Consider the following 22,861-nt stretch of genomic DNA (forward strand, 5'->3'; position numbering starts at 1 on the left):
TTAATGTAGTAAAAATATAATAATTTTGAATTATTTAATTACTAATCATGATGTACATACGAATCACATTCGATCAAAAACGTCTAATGACCTACAGAAGTGATAAGATAATAAAGAATTTTAGCATAGTTGCATGCATGTTTTGCATATAAAAGTATATGAAGACAATTTTATTATCAGAAAGAATTTTACATCAGGAGGAAGTTTATATTAAATTATAAAAAGTTTATATTATATTGAAAATCTTGCATATTTGCTACATGTTTTAGACTGACATGTTATGCTCTCTTATCAATTTTTTATATATGAAAATGAATCAACGATAATGTTTAATACATGTATATAAGAGAGAATAGCATCATTTATATATGAAAAAACATTCTTTTATCTATTGACGTTCTCTATTCGCCGTTGTATATTCGCTTCTTCATATTTTCTTACTTCGTTAACCGCCCTCTCTCTTTCTCTCTCTTATTGTGCGAGTTATTAGTGAAGGTAACTGTGTAACATTTCGAAATCTCGTTTCTGCCAATTAAACTCAAAACGCGAACGCGAAGCAAGAAGAATGAATTCCTTTGTTGGTCAATATAAATTTATAGCGTGATATACATGTTGCGTCGTTCAAAAATGTGCGAATTGCATTTGCCACTTATTGTTTTTTTTTCGTTTAAATTTTTTATTTAAATGTTTCAGTGTTATTTTTCGTCTCTGCTGTTATTAATACTATAGAATAATGCTTAAAACGGCGAGAAAATTTCCGTCGAAAGCGAATCGATTCGCTCGAATCGTCATCGCGAACCGTCCTTATTTTTTCGATCTAATAATTTCCATTCCCGTACAAAATTCTGCTAGATGATCACCAAAATAACGAGAAATATTCAATGTTAAAATTTCTAGTATTAATTATATATGTCGCATTACAAAAAGTTTACATATATATACAATAATGTGTAGTTGATACATTGGTATAAGTTGTAAACAGAATTTTAAAATAAAATATTATATATATATATAATATTAAATTAATTTAAATTTAAATTTTAAATAATAATAATAAATATATATTCTATTATTATTATTATACTATACAAAATAAATCTTAAGTAATAATATTAAATTTATTATTTATTATGATACGCTTGTATGGTATAATTTTAGAAAGACAATATTATATTAGAATATACATATCATAATATCTACATAATATCAATATTATTACAAAAGATGTAAAATGATATTATATATTTTCAGATTTGTTTAAATCTTAAAAATTTTGAAAAAAAATTGAATTTTTAAACGTGGCTGAAATATAACTAATGATGACGCCTATCCTGTCGAGTTATGTAATCTATAAATGTAGTTTTATGTTACAAATATTGGAAATAATCTTTAGTTTTCAGTGAATGAATCACGACACCATTTTTCTGAACGAAGAATTTTATGTTCCAATTGGTTAATATAAGGAACGTAGGAAAACCAATAAGAACCCTGTGGACCCTGTTAAAAATACATTCTGCTCATGCGCAACCCTTAGAAGGAATATCAGAGGGTAGCTTAGTGGTAGGAAATGTCGCTACAATAGCGGAAGAGTATAAGATTGGTCTGATGGACGTAGTGTAAAAGGAGCGGGAGAAGTCCTCTTGTGAGAACACGGATGCTTAAGTGGGGGAGTCCTGCCGCATGACTCTGCCGGGCCGGAGTAAGACCCAACAGTTAAGGCTCACGCGTCGTACTGGTAACTTACTCGGTCTGCTCGGCAAAGCGTTTTGGGCATACAATTTCATTTCGCGTACCGTGAACGAGATATGATTATATCACAACGACACAGGCAACGTTTGCAGCTTGTTTCGGATTTTTCTTGCCAGTGATAGTGGTGGACTATGTTATTCTCGCGCGTGATCCGTCGATCGAATAAGTGCGTGTGTTGAGGATGCTGATCGAGTGACACACAGTGCATTGGATGTACTTTGGATAGATTTACAAAAAAGTCCTCCCTTTGAAGCCGTAGAGACGATACCGATCCAAGTGCTACTTTACAAGTAAGTCGACAGTTACTATCAAATATTATCACTTTTAGACAAACATGCTTTTGTACCACACTTAACATCATCTTTGATTTCCATGTTGATATGCGATATAAACACAAACAAGTATCACGTGAATTTTATAAACATACACTCATATACTCATACATTTATATATTTTGATATATATATATATATATATATATATATATTTTTTTTGATTGATAAGATTTATCAATCGCAAGGATGCCCGTTGTAATTGCATTTTGAAGCATCTCAACAGGTGTCTGGAAAGCAAGGGTGCAGCACGTACGTGCGCGCAGACCAAGTTTCTCCGAACTAATGGCATACAATTGAAAAAAGCAATTTTTTTATAAAGAAATAAGTCGAAAATATGTAAAATAATTTCTTTTTTTATACTAAGTTTTTGAAAAAAATTATTTTAAAAATTGAAAAATATAATCTGTGTTTTTCTAAATGATTTCTCACAATTGATAATAGGCAATTTCAATAGTGATTATAGAAATATGTATAAAAGATATAAATTTTTTTATTGAAGAAATAAAAGTGGTATTTATGTGTTAACAGCCTCTAAATTTACAATTTAATATAAGATCTTTTTGGATATTTTTTTCAAATTAAAAAAAAATAAATTTTATAAATTTCATAATTTTTTTATAAAATCTGTTTTTAAGAAAGTTTTGCATAAAAGAATTTTATGATATTTTATTTATTTTGGACTTATTTTTTTCATGAAAAATAATTTTTTTATCTTACCACGATTGAAATAACTGATATATGAATGAGTTACTATTATAATAATCTAATAATAAAATTAATCCTCCCGCGCGTAGTCACACTGGAGGTTTGAAGATACAGTCTGAAATTTCTTTGATATGAAAAAAGAGCGCAGTCTGACATTACTTCGAACATTTGATTTTAAAATCTTTATTGAATAATGTAGTAGATATTTTGAAAAGTAATTTTATTTTTTATCTGATTTTTTAAAGCCTAGAACAGTAAAAAAAACTTTGAGTTCAAAGACTCAGTGTATTTACGTAAGGTCAGAAAAACATGTGTGCTAATGAAGAATTGATATTTTTGTGAAGAAAAAAGGGAAAATATGAAAAACTGAAATTAAAAATTGATTGTGTAATATTATTGAATAATGGTACGATATCTCTAATGGAAATCATGCAACTGACATCATTGAAAGTAAACCAATGATGCAATTTGTGTTATTGACATTGCGTCTGAATTTGCATAGAGAATATGGGTAAGAATACAGATTTTGAATTGAGAATACCAATAAGCCCCAGTGATGGTGGTGTTCCATAATTTTACGAATCGGTTGTCGTCTAGTACTTCTTGTGCCACATACGTCACTTGAATTACCACGCTTTCTAACGATAGAACTTCGTTCGCTACTCACGATAAGTAACCGTCTATTTGTGCGCACAAGTCGATAATTTTGTGACAGCATCGAATTGATCAGAGCCCATATCGCGCTTTCCGTTATCGTAAATCACACTTGAGACTAGGTCAAGTTTAGATTTAAATGTATTTGGAAATTCTAGAAGGGAGAGAGATTCTTTTAAAAAATGCTATTACTAATCTTTAACCCAGTAAGAAGTCAAAGAGTCTAGAAATCTGACAATTAAAACTTGTATTAAAAGCGAGAAGATTTATTAATTTCTTAATCGAAATAAATAGATGAGCAGTTTTTATTTAAAGTAAAAATTATTTTTTATTTGCAAATAAAATTTTAGTTTCTATTTTCACATATTTTTTTATATTTTAATTAAATATATTATATATTTGATTTTGTATATATTATATATTATATAAGTATATCTTTTATATAAAATAATATAAATTATGAAGACATCTCAAAATCTAAAAAAAGCCTATAAATTTTTTTCATAAAAAATCGAAATTATTGAAACTTAAATAAAAAAGCAAATAAGTCAAATAGTAATCTTTTTTGAGTTAAAAAAAAATTACCAGTTTTATATTGTTTTATAGTGCCTCTTATATTGTATTATACTGCCAATATTATATATTTTCATATTTTTTTTATTTTGAGAAGTATTGTACTGTTAAGGTTTGGCTTTAGAGGTCAGCATGTGTATAATAACGGAACTTAGAATTGATACTATAGAGAAGATTACTTGGTCAAAATTGGGTCGTAAAGAAGCGGTGCTTTTGATAAAAAAAAAAATTTTAAATATATGCCCTAATGTTTTATATTTTTTAAAAGAAAAATATTTTATTAATATTTTGTCACAAATAATTTCAATGGCATTTATTCTTGCGTCAATGTAGTTTTAAGAATATGAAAAGATTTCATATCTTTTGAGATTGTAAAATCTATTCGTTGGGATTTATTTTGAGTACATTTTCTCGATTAATTTAAAATTAATTTTCACACAAATTCTATCCTTTTAAATATATTCTAAGATTCTGTTTCTACGACATGATATTACAAATGCGAGTTTGTCCGCACGATAAACAAAATTTTGTAATACGCTATCTTTTCTTATCTCAGTCCACGTCATTTGAGACTTATTTAAATTTTTGTAAGTAAGAACACACAACTCTCTGTACACATTCTACGGTATATCTGTATATTATCTTAGTGATTTTTGGGCAATTTACAAAAGCCAATTCACCTATTAAGTATTCGAGCACCGATGACGATGGCGTGAACTATCTAAACTATGGCAATGACGACGACAGAGGCTGCTAAGTTTGCGGTGAAATTTCTCCGGAACGACTTCCTCGGCTGTTAGCTAGTGGGGATCCAACTTGTTGCTCGAGGTTGTAGACATCTCGCAAGGCGGTTCGTTGCACCTCGATGCCAATCTACGACTTGGGACAATCTCAGTGTCAGGTCGTCGATTTCTAGTGGCGCATGTATTTTATGCAATGATTCTCTTCTATTCTATTATAGCTCGATTTCGATCAAGAATTATCTTTGCATGCGGCAGGGCAATTAATATTTTAATAGAGAATCGATAGAATCTTTTGTTAATCGCTAGGTCATATACTGCTAACAAATGGATAGTTGACTAGATATTTTTTTGTACACATATTCAGTTTGATAATAATAATATTATCTGCTCAATTTTTTCACGTTTTACTAAATTGTCTGGCCCACTGAATGATAACGATAAAGATTTATCAGAAAATGTCCACATAGAGATACATAAGAATCGTTAGTCTTTGTTTCTCCAGCACTAGTATCTCTTTGTAAATAAGTAAAGTCGTAATAACAATATTATCGTGCTAGATTATTGCAGTTAGATATTCGTTCCGTTAAGACGGTTGAGCAAAATATGTCTCATATATTCTCCCGCAGACTTTTCATCACATAGTTAATGCAGCAGAACGAAGTCTCTATTTCTATTCTATCTCTTTGACGAGTAATAATGCTCATTAGATTTGCTTGTAAAATATTTTACTAAAGTTTCTTCATCATACGCCAAATTATTCTCTATATTAACATATAAGATATTTGTATCGATATAGGAAATATTTTAAACATATAATAGAAAAATACTTTGTTTTACTATATAAATTATAAATTATGCTGGTATAAATGTTGAATAACAAGACACTTAAAGAGAATTTTTTTGACGGAAGCGATTATAAGAATAATGAAATTTGAGAATCTAACATTAATAAAAGAAGTCACTTAATAATGGTATATTATTAAAAAAACGTATTTAAATAATAAAATGTTAACATAAGCGTTTGAAATATATTCATAATTTTTTCTACGTTAAATATTCTATCATACTATATATATATATTTAATATAATTAAATTAAAAAAAATAGATATATATAATTATGTACGTATATTTGTTTATAAAAGATAAATTTTCGGCGCACTTCTGATGGTCTCCTTAAAAAAATCACAATATGGCCAATTAAATTTTTAAATTTATATTATACGCTAATACGTAACAACCAATAAAGACATTGTTTTTTGTGGGTCAATTACTTTGTCGACGTCGTTTCGTAAACGGTCGATGTAATTTTACAAAACAAAAAGAGAGAGAGAAAAAACCAGAGAAACATGAGAAAGAAATGGCGAGAAATAGAAGCAGAAAGGGAATGCGAGGTAGACAAGGAAAGAGAGAGGAAAGACGAGAGAGAGAAAAAGTAGCGCCGTTGTTGCGAGAGAAGGACGGCGGAACAACAGTATGGCGGGGTGTTCTCACTGTTGCAGCAGTGACTAGAGAGTAGGTCAGTGTACCACATTAACCGGTACTCCGACGAGAAGGTGGGGAGGTCTTCCGACTCGTCGGTTCCGTAGAGGCTATAGATACCGCCTTTACCTCCACGGTCGCTCATGGTCGTCCATGGACGGCCATGTCTACGGGACTTCGCAGTGGTCGTCCGCGATCTTCACGGAGGTCGATGGATTTGCGGGGACCTTTATGTTCACCCATAAAAAAGCTCGTGTATGAAAACGTGTACATAACTGATGATGTCCATTGTGAATCTTTTTTTTGTAAAAATTCTTGTAATCTGTTTTATTCACTCTTTCTACCTGCTTTTAAATTTTTAAAAGCATAGCTTATAAATTTAAAGCTGCAGACAAGAATAAGAAAAAATATAAAAAATTGAAGAAAACGAGAAAAAGAAGTTAAACAAATATTTGACATTTTAACCTTCTAGACTATAGTTAATTAGACTGCATTTTTTATAAGCTATTCCAGTTTTTAGACTTGTATGTTATTTGGTCCGATATTGATCTATAAATCTCTGAAATTTTCTAATAATGCGCTCGGAGATTTGCTTCGTATGTACGCTACTTGTCCTTGCAGCGAAAGTGCTATGAAATGTCGATAGACCAGTGTTGTTTCGATGGCTCAACCGCAGCTATGCGAATGTCCACCAATCCGCGCCTACTTCCTCAACATCGTCTCTGTCCTCATCGTCTTTAACCTTTACCTTAAGGGTCGTCGCACTTTCTCCGACGACGGAGCGGTGCCAGGTTGCCTCGCGTACGCATCTATATACGTATCGAGCCACGACTAGATCTTTTTGACATCACAGTCAGCCAAAGGTCGGCTTCAATAACAGATAATACGATCAAGATCTTCGAGAAGAAATTCGTCGCGTAAACATAATATAATCACGATTCCTCGAGTCTTTTCACAAACAAAATTATTGATTTTGAAATATTATCAATTTTCTGGACTTGATTTGATCTTAAAATTTGATCGTAAAATAACTTTGATCAATTTTTTTGCTGATTTTAATTTAACAAGAGTAATATGTAAATTTCCAGATTAATAATATCGTAAAATGCTATAACAATTCTTTTGCACGTATATATTGGTTAATATTCAAGTGTTAATTATTATAAAATATAATATGTTATAAGTTCTATATATTAGAAAAATTTTTTGTTGAAAATTTTTAGCAAGAGAAGCAAATGTCAACGGTCAGATACCTGTATCGAAAAGAGGTCACACACTTTCTAGGGTAGATTATATTAAATTCAAAGTATGATTTTACTGAATTATACTGTTCTGTACATATATATGTATTTATGTATATTATTCTTATTTATCAAAATTCACGCTATCAAAAAATTTGATAACATAAATTTTAAGACTTTATTAAAAATCTATCGTTTCATTATTTAAGATTTATCATCAAAATTAAGTGCCAAGTTTTCAAAATAACGCAAGGATAAAGAATTTCTTTTTTTCTTTTATTTTTATTTCTATTCTTTTGTCAATAGAACTTCAAAGAATTTATATGTCTCTATAGAATACCTTTGGATACCATGCTAAGATATTTATGAGAAATTGGAAATAAAAAGAAATTTAAAAAAAGTTATATTACCTAATAAAATGGTACACAATTAAAATGACATACAATGAATCTCATTACATTTCCTCTTTTTTTAACATTTTTTTATCACCTAATATATCATGTCTGTATTCTTCTATTTTTTTTTATTCCACTTCAATTTTTATAAAAATCTTTACGAATATTGACAAAAGATATAAGAAAAGACATTTTCAATTTACGTATAGTTTTACAGATAATTTCATTTTACGGAATCCTAATCAAATATTGAATTCTAAATTACTCATGAAACATTAAAAGTCATTTATAGTATCTATTAATATATGCAATCAGTCAGAAATTAGCTAGAATATTTTCTGCTCATTTTCCAGAAAATGAGACAAGTACCTAGATAAATGTGCTTATCTGAAATCATAATGCTCTGATGTTTGATTAAAGATACTTTATCGACTTGTGCAAATTGACGTGTTTCGAAAATTGTAGAATAGTAATCGATAGTCGAATTAATTAAAAATGTGGTAATATTTATAGCATTTTTCATTTGCTCATACATGACAATCGGTATTTACAGAGTACTACTAATAACCCGTTAAAAATAACAACTCTCAAATATACCGTTATAATAGATAAAAGATAATACCCTCATTTAGTTGATCTATTTTGTAAGGAATTCATGCTAAAGTATCGCGGCGATACAATCGATCAATGCATATACTAATATCATTTGTATTCCTGTGCAAAAACACATTCTAAAAATGTTTCTTTATTATCTCTAGATTTTTCATTAATTTTTTATTATTAGCACATAAAATAAAATTAAAAAAAGATATAATTTCCTATGCTCCTATTTCTTATGTTTTAATATCCGATATGTCTGACTTAAACGTCTGTTTTCTACTTATAAATTAAATAATTTTTTTATTTGTGAATATAATCAGCAGATTATATCTTTCTTTGTTCCAATATTTTTATTTTTAATTGTGTCATTATAAGATTTTTTATTACTTTGAATTATTTAATTAATAAATGCAATCTGCAATTTGAGATACGCGAAAACTCTCTTTTCTTTATAAATTTTTTTTGTGTTATTGATACCTTACAATATTCGTAAATTGTTTTAATTGTTACATTATTATTCCATTAAATATTATTGTGACGATCACGATAAATATTAAAAATAATATAATATGTAATTCAGTCTTTTAATTCCTTAAGAGAAAAAAATAATTAATTAGTTCTACAAAAAAAAAAAAAAGAAAAATTTAATCTATAATCTGAAATTCAAAACGCTGAAACATTAAAGAAACGGTAATAATTTCCGCATTAATGAAAAAAGAAAACGACATTAAAAAAAAAGCGCGTTAAGCGAGTCTATTGGGAACGGACGAACGCGTTGTCCGTCGCTGCTGCGTAACGAGGCGAAAAGATCCATTCCGCGTACAGCCGGACACGGAAGTATGGAAATGAATTTCACGTTTGGTCGCGTCTGGTTCTGCGTGTGCGGTGTGTGGGTCACGGGTACCGAGCGGTTCCCAACCGGTCGTCCGCCAACGAGGTGCGCGAGGACGAAGACGCTCTCGCGCGAGCATGACTCGTTTGTACGATGTAGGTCATTCACGGGGAACCGCGTTTCGCACGCGCCATTTTTCGTAACGAAAAGGAAAGCCGTGATTGTGTGCGTGTGTATGCATGTATATATCGCTCTGCTCGGCTGCCTCGTACGCTTAGCAAAATCTGACTGGTCTTGCGTAGGCCTCCCGAGCTTCTCGGCTACCCGGTAACGGTGCCTCGACCTACTTCCGTTCTCCAGTATACGTGCCGATATAGTTTAGCCGGGCATAGTCATCGCACGAACAAGTGTGCCGCGCGTTGCGCGCCGCGTCTCTTCCGGCTGCTTGTGGGATGATACAGAGATTAAAATTCAATTTCAAATTGACTTTTTTGGGCGCGAAAAAATTACTGTAAGTAAAAAAATACAACAAATTAGAGCTCATTAAAAATAAAACAATTCAAAAAGAATTTGTAAATTCAAACTCTAGAAATTCTACCGCAAATATAAAAACATAAATATATCTACTGACAATGAGTAATAGGCGTATACTTATATCGAAAAAATGCGGATGTTAATTCGTAAGAGAGACAGGAAAGACGATAGCGCGACGCGGTAGATCGTCACGTGCGAGCAAGTGCGGGCGCGCGCGGGAATCGCGAGGAAAATCGCACGCATGGTCGCTCGCGTAGAAGTGGGTCGGCGCGGAAACCGCGGCTCGCACGCGCCATTTTTCACAACGAAAAGGAAAGCCATTCGGGCAAAATCAAGTCGATTTGCGTAGGCTTCGGCCGTGCAGCCGGCTGTAACGGTGCTCCGGCCTACTTCGGCCGCCCCACTGCGTCGCGGCTTGGGGCGCGAGGCGCGAGCGCGGTATGGTTTCGGCGTGTAGTCACGGCACGGATATTCGCGAGCGGCGCGGCGGCCCCCGACGGACTCGTGCCCCCCCCCCCCCCGACACGGGCCCGATGAGTGGACGGGCAGACGGACGGACGGACGGATGGAATGATGCAGGTATCTCCGCGTGCACGCGGGTACACGTGTACACGAAATGCGTGATCGCGTACCAATGGATGGTCATTTCATTCTGTTCATGACGCGCTATTAAAAAATTTCCTTTTTTCAAAGAAATTATAAATGTTTTTTTTTTTTTTTTTTTTTTTTTTTTTTAATTCCAAAGAAATATCTTACATTTATATTGAGATTGATGACACAACATTTTTTAAAATGAAAATAGATTTGTGATCGATCTCTTAAAATATCTTTTGTTACATGCGAAATATTTAGGTCAATTATTTATTTATTTAGTTCACATTTTATATTTATATTTATGAACGGAAAGATATTTTTGTTGTACGATTATTAGAATAGAAACAATTGCTAATGGGTGATCTTCTGTATCCTAAATTAGATTGTAATTATCAATTAAACGCTGATTCAAAACTTGACAAAAACTCTAAATTTTGTAAAACAGAAATTAAAAACAAACGAGAAAATGAAACAAATAAAGATAAATGTGCTTGTTCTATTTACAAATAAAAAAAATATTTTAACTTATAAAATATTAAGTAGAATATAAACATTATGAGTCTGGCATTCTAAATTTATGTCGGGAGAACTACATGTTGTAGGATGTTGAGAAATGTCGCGATAAATTTTACATATCTTGATAATATACGATGAGTTTTGTTTAAATACTTTTCTTAAAGGTCAGGATCATATACGGCAATTATTATTAATTTAATAATTATACTTATTGTTAATATTATTGTATTATTAAAATATTATATTTTATAATTATTTCATTATTATTTTATTGCAAGTTCTATATAAGTTTATCATCAATTAAAGAAATTAAAAAAATAAATAAATAAGTTTATGTTACATGAAATTTTCAAATATACAATATATATATATATATATATTTTTTTTTTAAACGTGTATATAAAATGATCTTAGGAGCATCTTCAATTTATACATTATGTCATCCTACATAATGCAATGCTGCGACAGACAATAAAAAATAATCTCAAAATCCCCGATAAAAAATAGAAAAAAAGAATTATAAGTAAGCACATCAGAATGTTTTGCGCAGTAGTGTAATGCCGCATTAAATTTGAAAGAAGGAGAGACGTGTTTCTTCGTATGTGCCTTCGTAAACACAGAGCAGAGTCGTAAACATCAAACGACTCCGCGCAGCTACGGCCGAATTTGTCGCGTCGCACGGATACCTGGTGATCCCATTGATAAGTAGCTCACTGAAACATTGTCGTAGGCCCGAAAAAGCAGGCCCGATCGATCGTTGCTCGCGGGCCCACCACGCGATCGTGCGAGGCACGTCCGCGCCATTGGATAACGGTACACGGTAACACGTCATGGCGAGAGGACCCCCCCATCCACCCGCTTTATGAGTCTCGGGGGGCCGGCGGCGACGGTGGGAGAACCAACTCTGAAGCGTTTACCGTCGACCGTTTACATTTGACAAGGACGGACTCTAACCGACGACAAGGACGGACTCGACGCCGAAGTTGAGCGCAAAGAGCGAGGTTTGCAAGAGGAGTAATGATGATGATGATGATGATGATGATGATGATGATGATGATGATGATGGTGGTGGTGGTGGTGGTGGTGCTTGCAGGAGCGACAGATACTACCAAGACGGCGAGGCCGATATGCATGTTTCTCATGACGTGCTTCCGCGACCACGCGGATATGTCAATCGGAACAGAAAGAAGAAAGGATATCAAATTTAAGCTTTTCGTACAGCAGGATGTGAGCAATGAAGGACGCGTGAATAGAATGAATATCCTCTTGGAAGTCGTAGTCTGGCAGGTGGATATGACAGTTTATCGATTGTCATGCAGCAACAGCTGTAAAAATCCGGAAGAGAATTAAATTGACATTTTCTTTAAAATTATCGCTTTTGGTTATCTTTTATATATTTGGTCTGAGAAGGACAAAAAGTGATTTTAATACAAACAGAAAAATATAAATAAAAATATAAGTAAAAGATAAAAAAAAAATATGTATATATATTTGCGAATTTTATGTAACATAAACTTGTATTTATTTTTTAATTTCTGGTTTTTCTGCCGTTTCTTCTCTTTTGGATATTATATATTTGTCTTTTGTTTTTACTCTAATTATCTCTGCTATACTATATTATAATATAGTATATTTGATATCAATGGTGTTTCATTTTCTTATATTATCGATATTGAATATATATTGTCGGAAGCACTTATATTTATTATCAAATCAATTTTGATTATCCGTCATAAATTGCTTCGTCTTATTGAAAATCCTTAATGAACAACGGTAAACGGTACAGACGATAAACAATAAGTATTTTACATTATAAATTTTGCTAGACATCTAGCAAAAAGCATTCTAGCACAATATTTTTTAAAAATAAAAATTGTACATTAATTAATTAAACTTGATAATATTACCATTTATGTGATAATAAACTAAGAAATTATATCGATGCATATTTTGTGATTGGCAGAATGGATCAGAATTCTGTCTGCAAGATTTGTTTATTTATATTTTTGTAAAGAAACTTCAGGTTAACTTTCAAGATGTTTTTTATATATAAGTTATATAAATGTATATAGTATAAGTATACATATATGTGTATCGTAAGTTCTATTTTCGTTAAGAATGAGATATGCAGATTTAATTATACTTATTAATACAAGATATTGAAAAGAAAAATTTCTAATTATAAAATTATATTTTATAAATTTAAATAATCAAATGCAAATATGTAAGGTAGATGAAACTAATTTATTTCGACACATTTTACAAGAAAAAAAATTTACATAATTTTTAATTTTTGTTTAATATTATAATTCAATGTAGCTGCAATAAGAAAGTAGAAACCTTAATGGAAAAAATTGAATATAAGTTTACGTGATAAGTTATGTGAGTGTGAATAAAATAATTATCAATATATTATAAAAATTAACAATATATTATCATATATAATATCTTATAATTTAAGGTAAGTATTTTCTATACCTAATAATGTGATTATAAATTTAATTGTACAAATTAAATAATAATAATATTTAAAGTTATTTGACACATTAATTTAACAACGATACTAATGCAAAGATATTGTTAATAAAACACATAGTAAAGCACTCATGTATATATATCACAATTCACTTTTCTCTTCATAATATAAGCTTAATATAAGCTTCTTTTTCTTTATGTGTCCTATCTGATTCCCTGGACATTGGCGATCACTTTGGCGATCACTCTGACTATCTAACATAGCTAGAAAGAGACAGAGATATTTGAGAAAGCAAATAAATAAAAAGAAAAATAATATATTTTTCTTTTTATTTATGTAAATTTGTTTGTAATTAAGAGAGAATATATAAATACATTTAATACATAAATACAATTCAATAATTTAATACAATAAATACGTTTAAATAAATATATTTTTTAAATAATACATTTCAAAATAATTTTTTTTTTAATTTTTTTAAATATTTGATTAATTTCATAAATTACTATAAGCTCATTACATTTTTCTTCTTCACATCTTATTTTTTTAACTTTAAAACAATATATAGATACAACAATTTAATAACTCTAATAGTAAAGTAACTATTAGAGAATATTAAATGTATATTACGATCACTAATACTAATGCTGAATGTTACGCTATTAATTTTTACATATTAATTTAATTAGAAATAATCAATGAACTAAATCATTGATGTCACAAAAATATATAATATATAGATTATTTATTAAAAAAATGGTAATTAGATATTTAAAACTTTTGATTATTAATTGTGATTTATTTTTCCATTACTCTTTTTTAATTAATTGGCAATAAATTAGAAGTGTAAAAGTAGAAAACATAAGTGATTAAAAAAGTAAATACAAACCATGTTTAAAATAAAAAAATTATTATTGGTTTTAATTACTATATTTTACAATTAGAATATATAATAAGTTAATTTGAACGGCTCCTTTTGTTAAAGATAGAACAATATATATAAAATTATATCGCTTAAGTCAGTTATTATTATATTATTTTTCCTATGTATAAACATATTAAGATTATAAAAAATAAATATAGAATTATACATATAATGTATATATTACATATAATTTTATATTTATTTTTTTTGTTATATATATATATGTATATATATAATATGTGAATGTATGAGAGATTTCGTGATGTATGTTTCTAATTAATGATTTAATACTAATTCTACAATACCTAATGCTTTGGTGTCAAGTTCTATAAAGTCTGTATATATTGCTTCTTGGTTCTTTACTGCATTAGTGATGTAAAAAATAAGAAATTATATAAATTTTTTGTTCCAAATTAATTTTTTATATGTTATTATTTACGTCGATGATATGGATAAGATACAAAAAATCCCTTTTTAATATTATTCATTAGTAAATTCAATATTCATGTATCCTATGCTTGTATAACAAAAATTGACTTTATGATAATTATATAAAAATAATCAAGCTTATGGTTAAAATTTATAATTACTTTTTAATCCACAAGTAAAAAAGAGAATGTTTGATATATTTTATATATATAATGAAATAAACTTGCAAATTTTTAATACTTGCAAGTATTAAAAATTAATTAACTTCTTCGAAAGAAAATAATATACATGCTCATTTCTTGTTTTTGACATCATAACTCAATATATTCTTTGCAGAAGACCAGAAATATTAACAAGAGAGTATATCGATAATCTTTTATCTTTATCATAAAATGATTTATTTACAAAATTTTAACAAAGTTGCAGCAAAGTTGCGCAACGTACAATGTTAAAAGCTTACTTAATAAAAATCTAAGAAAATAAACTTTTATAATATCTCTAACTTTCTTGTGGTACATGGCTAACTCCCTTAATTCTATGATTGTCATCGCTTTTATTACAATATTATAAAAATATCAATATTGTATATGTATAATATATATTGAATTATTTAACTTATATGATAGAAATATGCAGGGTGTTTGGAAAATGGCTATACACTTGTTTACTAACTGTATTTAATTAATAACATAACAGCATAAAATATTCAAATTGCTATTAAAGATTTTATCAGAGGTATATTATCAGAAGAATTGAAAAAGATTTTCGATAACAAGATTAGACGAGTTAGGATTTGTTCATATATTGGTGGAGGTTAGGTTTTACACATCTTTTATAAAGAAAGATTAATAATGTTAATTGTTGTTAAGTGTTAACTAATTTGTTAATAATACATTTTTTTTAATATATGAAATATAGATAGTATAGTTATATTTTCCGGACATCTTGTATTTATATTAAAACATTATTATTAATATTTTAATATTATGATATTGCAGATCAAAGTCAAGGGACAATGAAGAATTCAACAAACTACATCACGGAAAAATTAAACCGTATTAATACTTATTTATACATTTTTTATATATAATTAATTTAATCTCTGCAAGCGATTGTGGTTATTTAAAGAATGTTTTAGATAAAATTTACTTGTTTCGAGAAAAATATCCTCTATCATGATTTTATTCCAAATAAAAACGCTTTTATTATCAAAATCAGATTCAAATTAAAATATAATGATAATATTAGAACAGACTCGTAAAAAAATTATTATTTTATTAGATAATTTCATAATTTATTTTGAGACATATGACATATCGCTTCTTAAGATTAAAATAAATTATCTAGTATATTATGTTGCATACAGAATATCAAAATAAAATTAAATTTTAACATATTATAATAAAAATTATTATACTGTATTACAATATAATAATTTATATCGTAATATGTATAATTATTATATTTGCATGTTATATTATACTTGCATGTTATATTAAACTCATATCCATATTTACACACACACATACACACAACACACACACACACACACACAATATATATTTTCGTCTTATATGTATATATATATATATATATATATATATATATATATATATATATAAAGCAACAATAAAGCAAGAAATAAATATATAATACCTTATATTATTTAGTTTATTAATCTTTTGTTTTAGTACGTCATCTTACCTGTGTATCGTTTTTATTTTTACTTTTTTTTTTGGCTTAACAATCTTAGTTTTCATTATTCTGTATATTATTCTATCGCTTGTATTTTACACGGCTAAATTTCAAATTGTTTATTTTTATATTGACCTTAGATATTTTAATTCATTCCTTATGATATCTGATTTTCCTTTTTTTTTATTTTTTATTCTTTTTTGCTCTTTGATGCTTATGATATTTAATCTTTCTTTCTTTTTTATTCATTATCTAAATTATTTCTTTTTATATCGTTTCTTATTTTAGTTAAGTAGATGATATTGTGTATTTAATGTGTATTTTACAATATTTACGCTTATTGTTAGTTTTACTTTCACTGAAATTATTTAACAGTTTTCAGCACCATTTTTATTAATGCTTTTTATTTCTTATCCTTTTTTACTTATATGTAGAATAGTTTTTATTATTTTGTGCTATTATCTAGAATATATTTTGTGATGTCTTCCATTATAAATATTTTAATATTTTTTTACTTTTGTATATGTTTTTTCTTATTATTTGCATTTTAATAAAAAACTATTAGTATTATATATGTATAATATTAGCTTAATATTAATATTATTTTTATAAGCATTACACATACAATACATATAGAGATACGCAGAAATATATTTATATATATTTAAATATATTTGATTGCCGAGTGTACTCGGCCGTAGCTGGCTAATGTGCCACTGACCTAGTTAGCGTAGAATAAGTCTTTCTTCTTGAGAGAAGAGTGAGATTTGCGTGTACCTAGCGCATGTATACATACTCGTATATATGTATATATGTATACGTCGATATTGGTTATATACTGAATACGTAGATATTGTAAAAAAAAATATACATATGTATATATATTACAATATTAATAATATATATTACAATACTTAAGTATTCTGTACACAACCAATATTAACTCATACATATATATAAATTGTGTTCATACACACATATACACACACATTCGTTTAAATGTAATATGTAATGAGATATGAGAATGCATGTATAACGTACATTTGTGCGTATATATGTATATATGTAAGCGAGTGTGATCGTTGGATTATATCAGGTTGAATTCAACCTACCTATCTATCTACCGTACCAACATTGACCACAAACGAGCTAGGAAGCTGTACGACATGCCTCGCTTGCTTCACGGATTTGCTCTTGTTTATTCTTTTCTTCTTTCCTTTTTCTCTTTTCTATGATTATTAAGATTCGTCAACTTAAAAGAAAAATCTCAAAATAAAAGATAGGACAAAATTTTTTACTTTGTTATTAATAAAATCATATTTTTGTTTAATTTGTAAAATATACGAATATGTACTGTATATCTCTATATAAATGAACATATTCATGCATATAATCGGATTTATAATTATCAAATGATCGTATGATCTATCACGTAATTAAGAAAATTTGTGTATTTTACTGCCACTCTGTCATTAATAAACACAAATTAAAACCAACATTTACAGCAAAGTAAAATATTTCATTTATGTGGAATATTTATGCAAAATGTTATGAGATTTTTAACGTTACTTATTTTCTTGTAACTCTTTTTTTATGTAAGAAGTAAATTTTCTTATGGTTAAATTATTTGATATCCGCATACATTAAATAAAGATTAATAATATTGATTTGGTTAATGTTGGTTTTCACGACAGATACGATATTTCGACATGTAATGCATGTTTGCTCTTGTTTAATTTAAATTTAAATAGCTAATGGCAATCGATTTTTTTTTCTGTTTCAGAGACCGAAATTTGCATTGATAACCAGAGCAATAGTTGGGATAAGCCAGTTTCAAATTTGATTTCATTTCCCGACTCTCCGGAGAGTGGCTATCTGTCTTCGCCTCAATATGATGGTTCACAGTACTATCCGCCATGTCAAACACGATACATTTATCAGTATAAAAGAGCACCAAGATATAACGATTACTCTCTAGAAAAAAATACCTTATATCCAACCTCATTAAATGACGCTCCACAAGTTCAACCAACAACGGTCGAGCGTCTTGCCAATTTCGTACATTCTATACCGGTAGTGCCACCGGTCAACCACGATCATCTGTTTGTCTTGACCCTACCAGAGAAAATCAAGAAAAAAAAATCACAAGCAGTTAAAGAGAAGGACAACGCGCAGCCTCTCACACAAATACCCGAGCGATCTCATTTATACACATCCTCATGCGGACAAATCGGAATTCCTTTCTCTCTGCAACAATCAACCACATTTACGACATCAGCAGAGAAAAAATATACTACGGCGAATAAAATACCGACGAATGAACAAAATACTGTTAATATCGAAAATCTAAAATCGAAATTTGAAGCGACCGTTATTGACAATTGCGATAAGCAATTATATCAAACGAACGCAGTCTCCGCCAACCAGAGCTTTAAATTTCACAATTTGCATCCACAGCAGGAACAATTCCATCACTCTAATAAATCATCAGCTGTACTACTCACAATAGCCCAAAGAACTGATTTAGTGAAAGACACAATATTTCCAGATGATATTGTGGAAACCATTGCACAATTGTACAATGATTACGAACCCTCGATTAAGGTGATACCGTTGAATAACGAACAGGAGATTGGACAAGAAGTGCAAAAATTTCCTAAGATAAAAGAGCCCAATTGCTTTCAGAATCCGCATACAAATACTAAAGTAAAATCAGAAGGCAAAGAATTTGTGACAAGTATAACGACAAATAACCAGGTTTATCCTGTTTACGATCCAAGCATTTTTTTCAAATTGCCATCTCGTTATCCCGAAAAGAATTGGAGGAACAGTGGAGAAAACAGTGCATCGTTACCGCAGCACGTGGCTGTGGCAAATTTTTCAAACACCAACATTTCGCCAACATCGAACATCGTAACTGAGATGAAATACGAGACACAGTCGGGTCCACCGACGACGCCGTCGCACTTGACCTCTTCCGGCGTCGAGCCGCCACATAGCAGTCAGGCTTCCGGGATTGTGATGGGTGATTCACCAGCCGAAGTTGTCGGCGTAGACAGCCTGTTGTTGTCTCCTTGGGCTGCAAATGGTCCCGAATTCCTCGAGGGTGGAGTACCAGACGTGAAACAAACGGCTGGATTTCAAGATACTTCATGGGTAGACTCGCTTATGCTAAGTTCGACTGTCAATGTCGCTTCAGCTCAATCGTTAATGGAAATAAAGGGTCCGCTTCCATCCTTCACTAATTATACGGGACACCTTTCAATCAATGGCATATCTGGCCATCACTATCATACGATAGCCTCATCCGGTCAGAGGTCGTCAGTACCGTCTGCGTCGCCGACACCTTCCTCTAATCAGGAATACTACGAGTCGCCCGTAGTATCCTCAAGTACACCATGTCCTCAGGTAAGTCAAAAACATCAGCCACAAAATCATCAGCAGCCGCAGCAAACTCAGCAGCATCCACATCCTCAAAATCAACAATTGCCACAATCGACGCAGCAGATAGAATATGATATTGACGATATAGCAGAGATCATCGGTTCTGCGATAGCGGATACAACGGTGCCGGGAAATGGAAATGGTCCCAGTTCAGAACAAACTTCCGACACCTCAAGGGACCAGTGGATGGATATAGATCGGATCGCCGATTGGATCGGCATGCCGGAGTGCTCGCCCAAAACCCAAGAGACTACGTCGCCAAACTCGTATGCGCCACAAATTTACGTGACCACGACGCCAACCATGCCAACTCAACAGCACGCTGGTTCCACGCTACAGAATCTGCTTACGCAGAATTATGCGCCCTTGCTGCAAGCAAGATTGCAGGCCGGCAACACGGCCGGTCTTCAGAACGCATCTTGTGGCGAAACACCGTCATCGACAAGCCCTTATCCACCTCTCAGTCCGCCCAATCGAGTGTCCACGTCCTGCAGCCCTGATGACCTTTTACATTCGTCTTTCGCCACCCCTTCGCATCCCAGAAAAAGATCGCGATCCTCGGGTTCTGGACAGAGTCAGAATAAGAAGAATCCGGCCGTCAATGCAGCAGTATTACCATACGGAGCGGAATCTGAAGTGGTTGGCAATGGTCCAAAGAAGCCCGTTCACAGGTGTCAAATGTGTAATAGGGCATTCTTGAACAAGAGCAATATTAAGGTGCATCTGCGTACGCATACGGGTGAAAAACCATTCAAGTGTGACGTATGCAGCAAGGCTTTCAGGCAAAAGGCGCATCTTATCAAACATCAGCAGATTCACAAAAGAGGTGGCAGGGAATAGATTTTTTCTCTGATCGAAGGGACACACTTTATAAAATAAAATCGATAATTCTAATGATACATAACATAGGTAAAGTATATAATAAAAAATAGACTTATAAACATACTTAAATTACGCTATATCGTACCTATGAGACATGGCGATAATGCGGCCATCGTAGTGACAATATGTGATCACTCTAATCATTAGAATTTGTTGATTTAAATACGTCCCTTGTAATTGGAAAAAAATGAAAGCGGATACAATTCCGCTAATTTAATGGAGACGACCATGATCATGGATATTACCAGCGCATTTTTATTCAAGATTTTTATTCTTTACTTTTGCATATAATAGCAATAAAGCCATTAATTGAAATTAGTATTTTGATTGTCATTATTATATATATAAAAATTACGGTTTTTTATTTCTGCTCGTTAATTTTAAAATTAAACTAAAAATTGTTATTAGAAGATAATTTTAAATCTTTTCTTGAGTACAAAAGAGTAGAAAAAAGAAAATAAAATAATTTTAAATCTTTTTTAATTATATAAAAAAATTTTTATTATTGTAAATTTGATAAGTTTAGAAGTTTAGAAACTTTTCGCCTTATTTTTTTGCATTGCCAGATTGATGATGAATTCTGCATTTTATGCATAGATAATGTATATGACTTTATGCCTCATAGAGCAGATTATCTATCTATGTAGATTATCTGAAATATAAGACAATTTTTCGTCTTTGCTTAAAATATATATAGCAATGCAACATTTATTTATATTCAATGTATAGATACGGATTTATCACAGGATGTTGTATGTATGTGTTGAATATCACTGAAAGCTGATAAAAAAGAAGATATAGATAATAAGACAATTGGTTCTACATATTATCATTATTCTATATATTATCATTTTTATTTAGCATTAATAATATTCAATTGGATACTAATGATGATGATGATGAACGAAGTGCGATCTCGATTAATACTTAACTGCAAGAAGTAAAGAATAAAAATTTTGAATAAAAAACGTGCTGTTTAGAAAAAATTTGGATAATATTCAAATATCATCCGAATAAATCTGAAAACATACTGTGTTTAATAGAACTATCGAATCCGGTCACGCTATGTATACGAAACAAAGTTCATGTAAAATGTACACAAAGTTGTAAAAAATTATTTATTATTGATATTTCAAGGATAATTAATGCAAAATGCTGTATATACATATCTATATATGTTATGGTGATTTTTTTATAACTTTTGACATTATAATGACTATATAATTTTTTTTTAACTATTTCACAAAATTATTGATTATATTAATTAATATAAAAAAATTTAAACATTATTTATATTATTTATAGTGCTTGTAACTTTATTAAAGAATTGATAAATTTTATTTACTTTCTTCTAATTAACAAATAAAAATATTTTTAATATAATTATGTAATTGGAATTTAAAAATATTAAAAATATTTAAGAATAAAAGATAAATCAAAATTTTTCAAAAATTAAATTAGAAATTAGAACATAATATATAAATTGTAAATATATAAATTATGAATATAAAACGTAATGACTTTTTACTTTTGATAATAATATTTTATTTTGACTTTCACCGTAACATATTATAATATATATATATATTTTCAGACTATTATATACATAATGTTATAAATTATCAAATGTATACTATAGTATATAAAATATGGCAATAATAATAAAACGAGAAATTATTCAAAATATAAACCAAAAAATATAAAAACGTTCTGAAAAAACAGAGTTTTCATTCTACAACATTCTTTAGATAGTTTGAGACTTGTCATTCTTCGTATCTTTAAATATATTTCTAATATGTTCAAAACTTATTGAAAAACAGAGAGAGAGAGAAAGAGTAATAAAAATTTGACGATTTTAAAAATAAAATAAATGAAATATATAATTTGAACTTAAAATTTATTTTTTCTTATATAACATATAGAATGCCAAATTTGAATATATTGTTCTATATTATTACTTCTAACTCATTTTGAATATATTACTTCTAACTTATTTTTTAAGTAGCATGTCAAATATCGTCTGTCATTCTCCTATACTGTTTTATTGTTAGTCTATCA

The 22,861-nt window shown here is 29.9% G+C and overlaps 1 protein-coding gene across 1 annotated transcript; it reads left to right on the top strand.

Annotated features, from left to right (window-relative positions):
• Nucleotides 1–1,655: 1,655 nt before the first annotated feature.
• Ich (zinc finger protein ichor) lies at nucleotides 1,656–22,136 on the top strand. The gene is made up of 3 exons (XM_072911433.1): nucleotides 1,656–2,039; nucleotides 15,781–15,837; nucleotides 18,261–22,136. The coding sequence occupies exons 2-3, from the start codon at nucleotides 15,798–15,800 to the stop codon at nucleotides 20,759–20,761; spliced, it is 2,541 nt and encodes an 846-aa protein (XP_072767534.1). The 5' UTR covers nucleotides 1,656–2,039; nucleotides 15,781–15,797; the 3' UTR covers nucleotides 20,762–22,136.
• Nucleotides 22,137–22,861: the final 725 nt, after the last annotated feature.

This window comes from Anoplolepis gracilipes, chromosome 2 (assembly GCF_047496725.1).
Source record: "Anoplolepis gracilipes chromosome 2, ASM4749672v1, whole genome shotgun sequence".
NCBI lineage: Eukaryota > Metazoa > Arthropoda > Insecta > Hymenoptera > Formicidae > Anoplolepis > Anoplolepis gracilipes.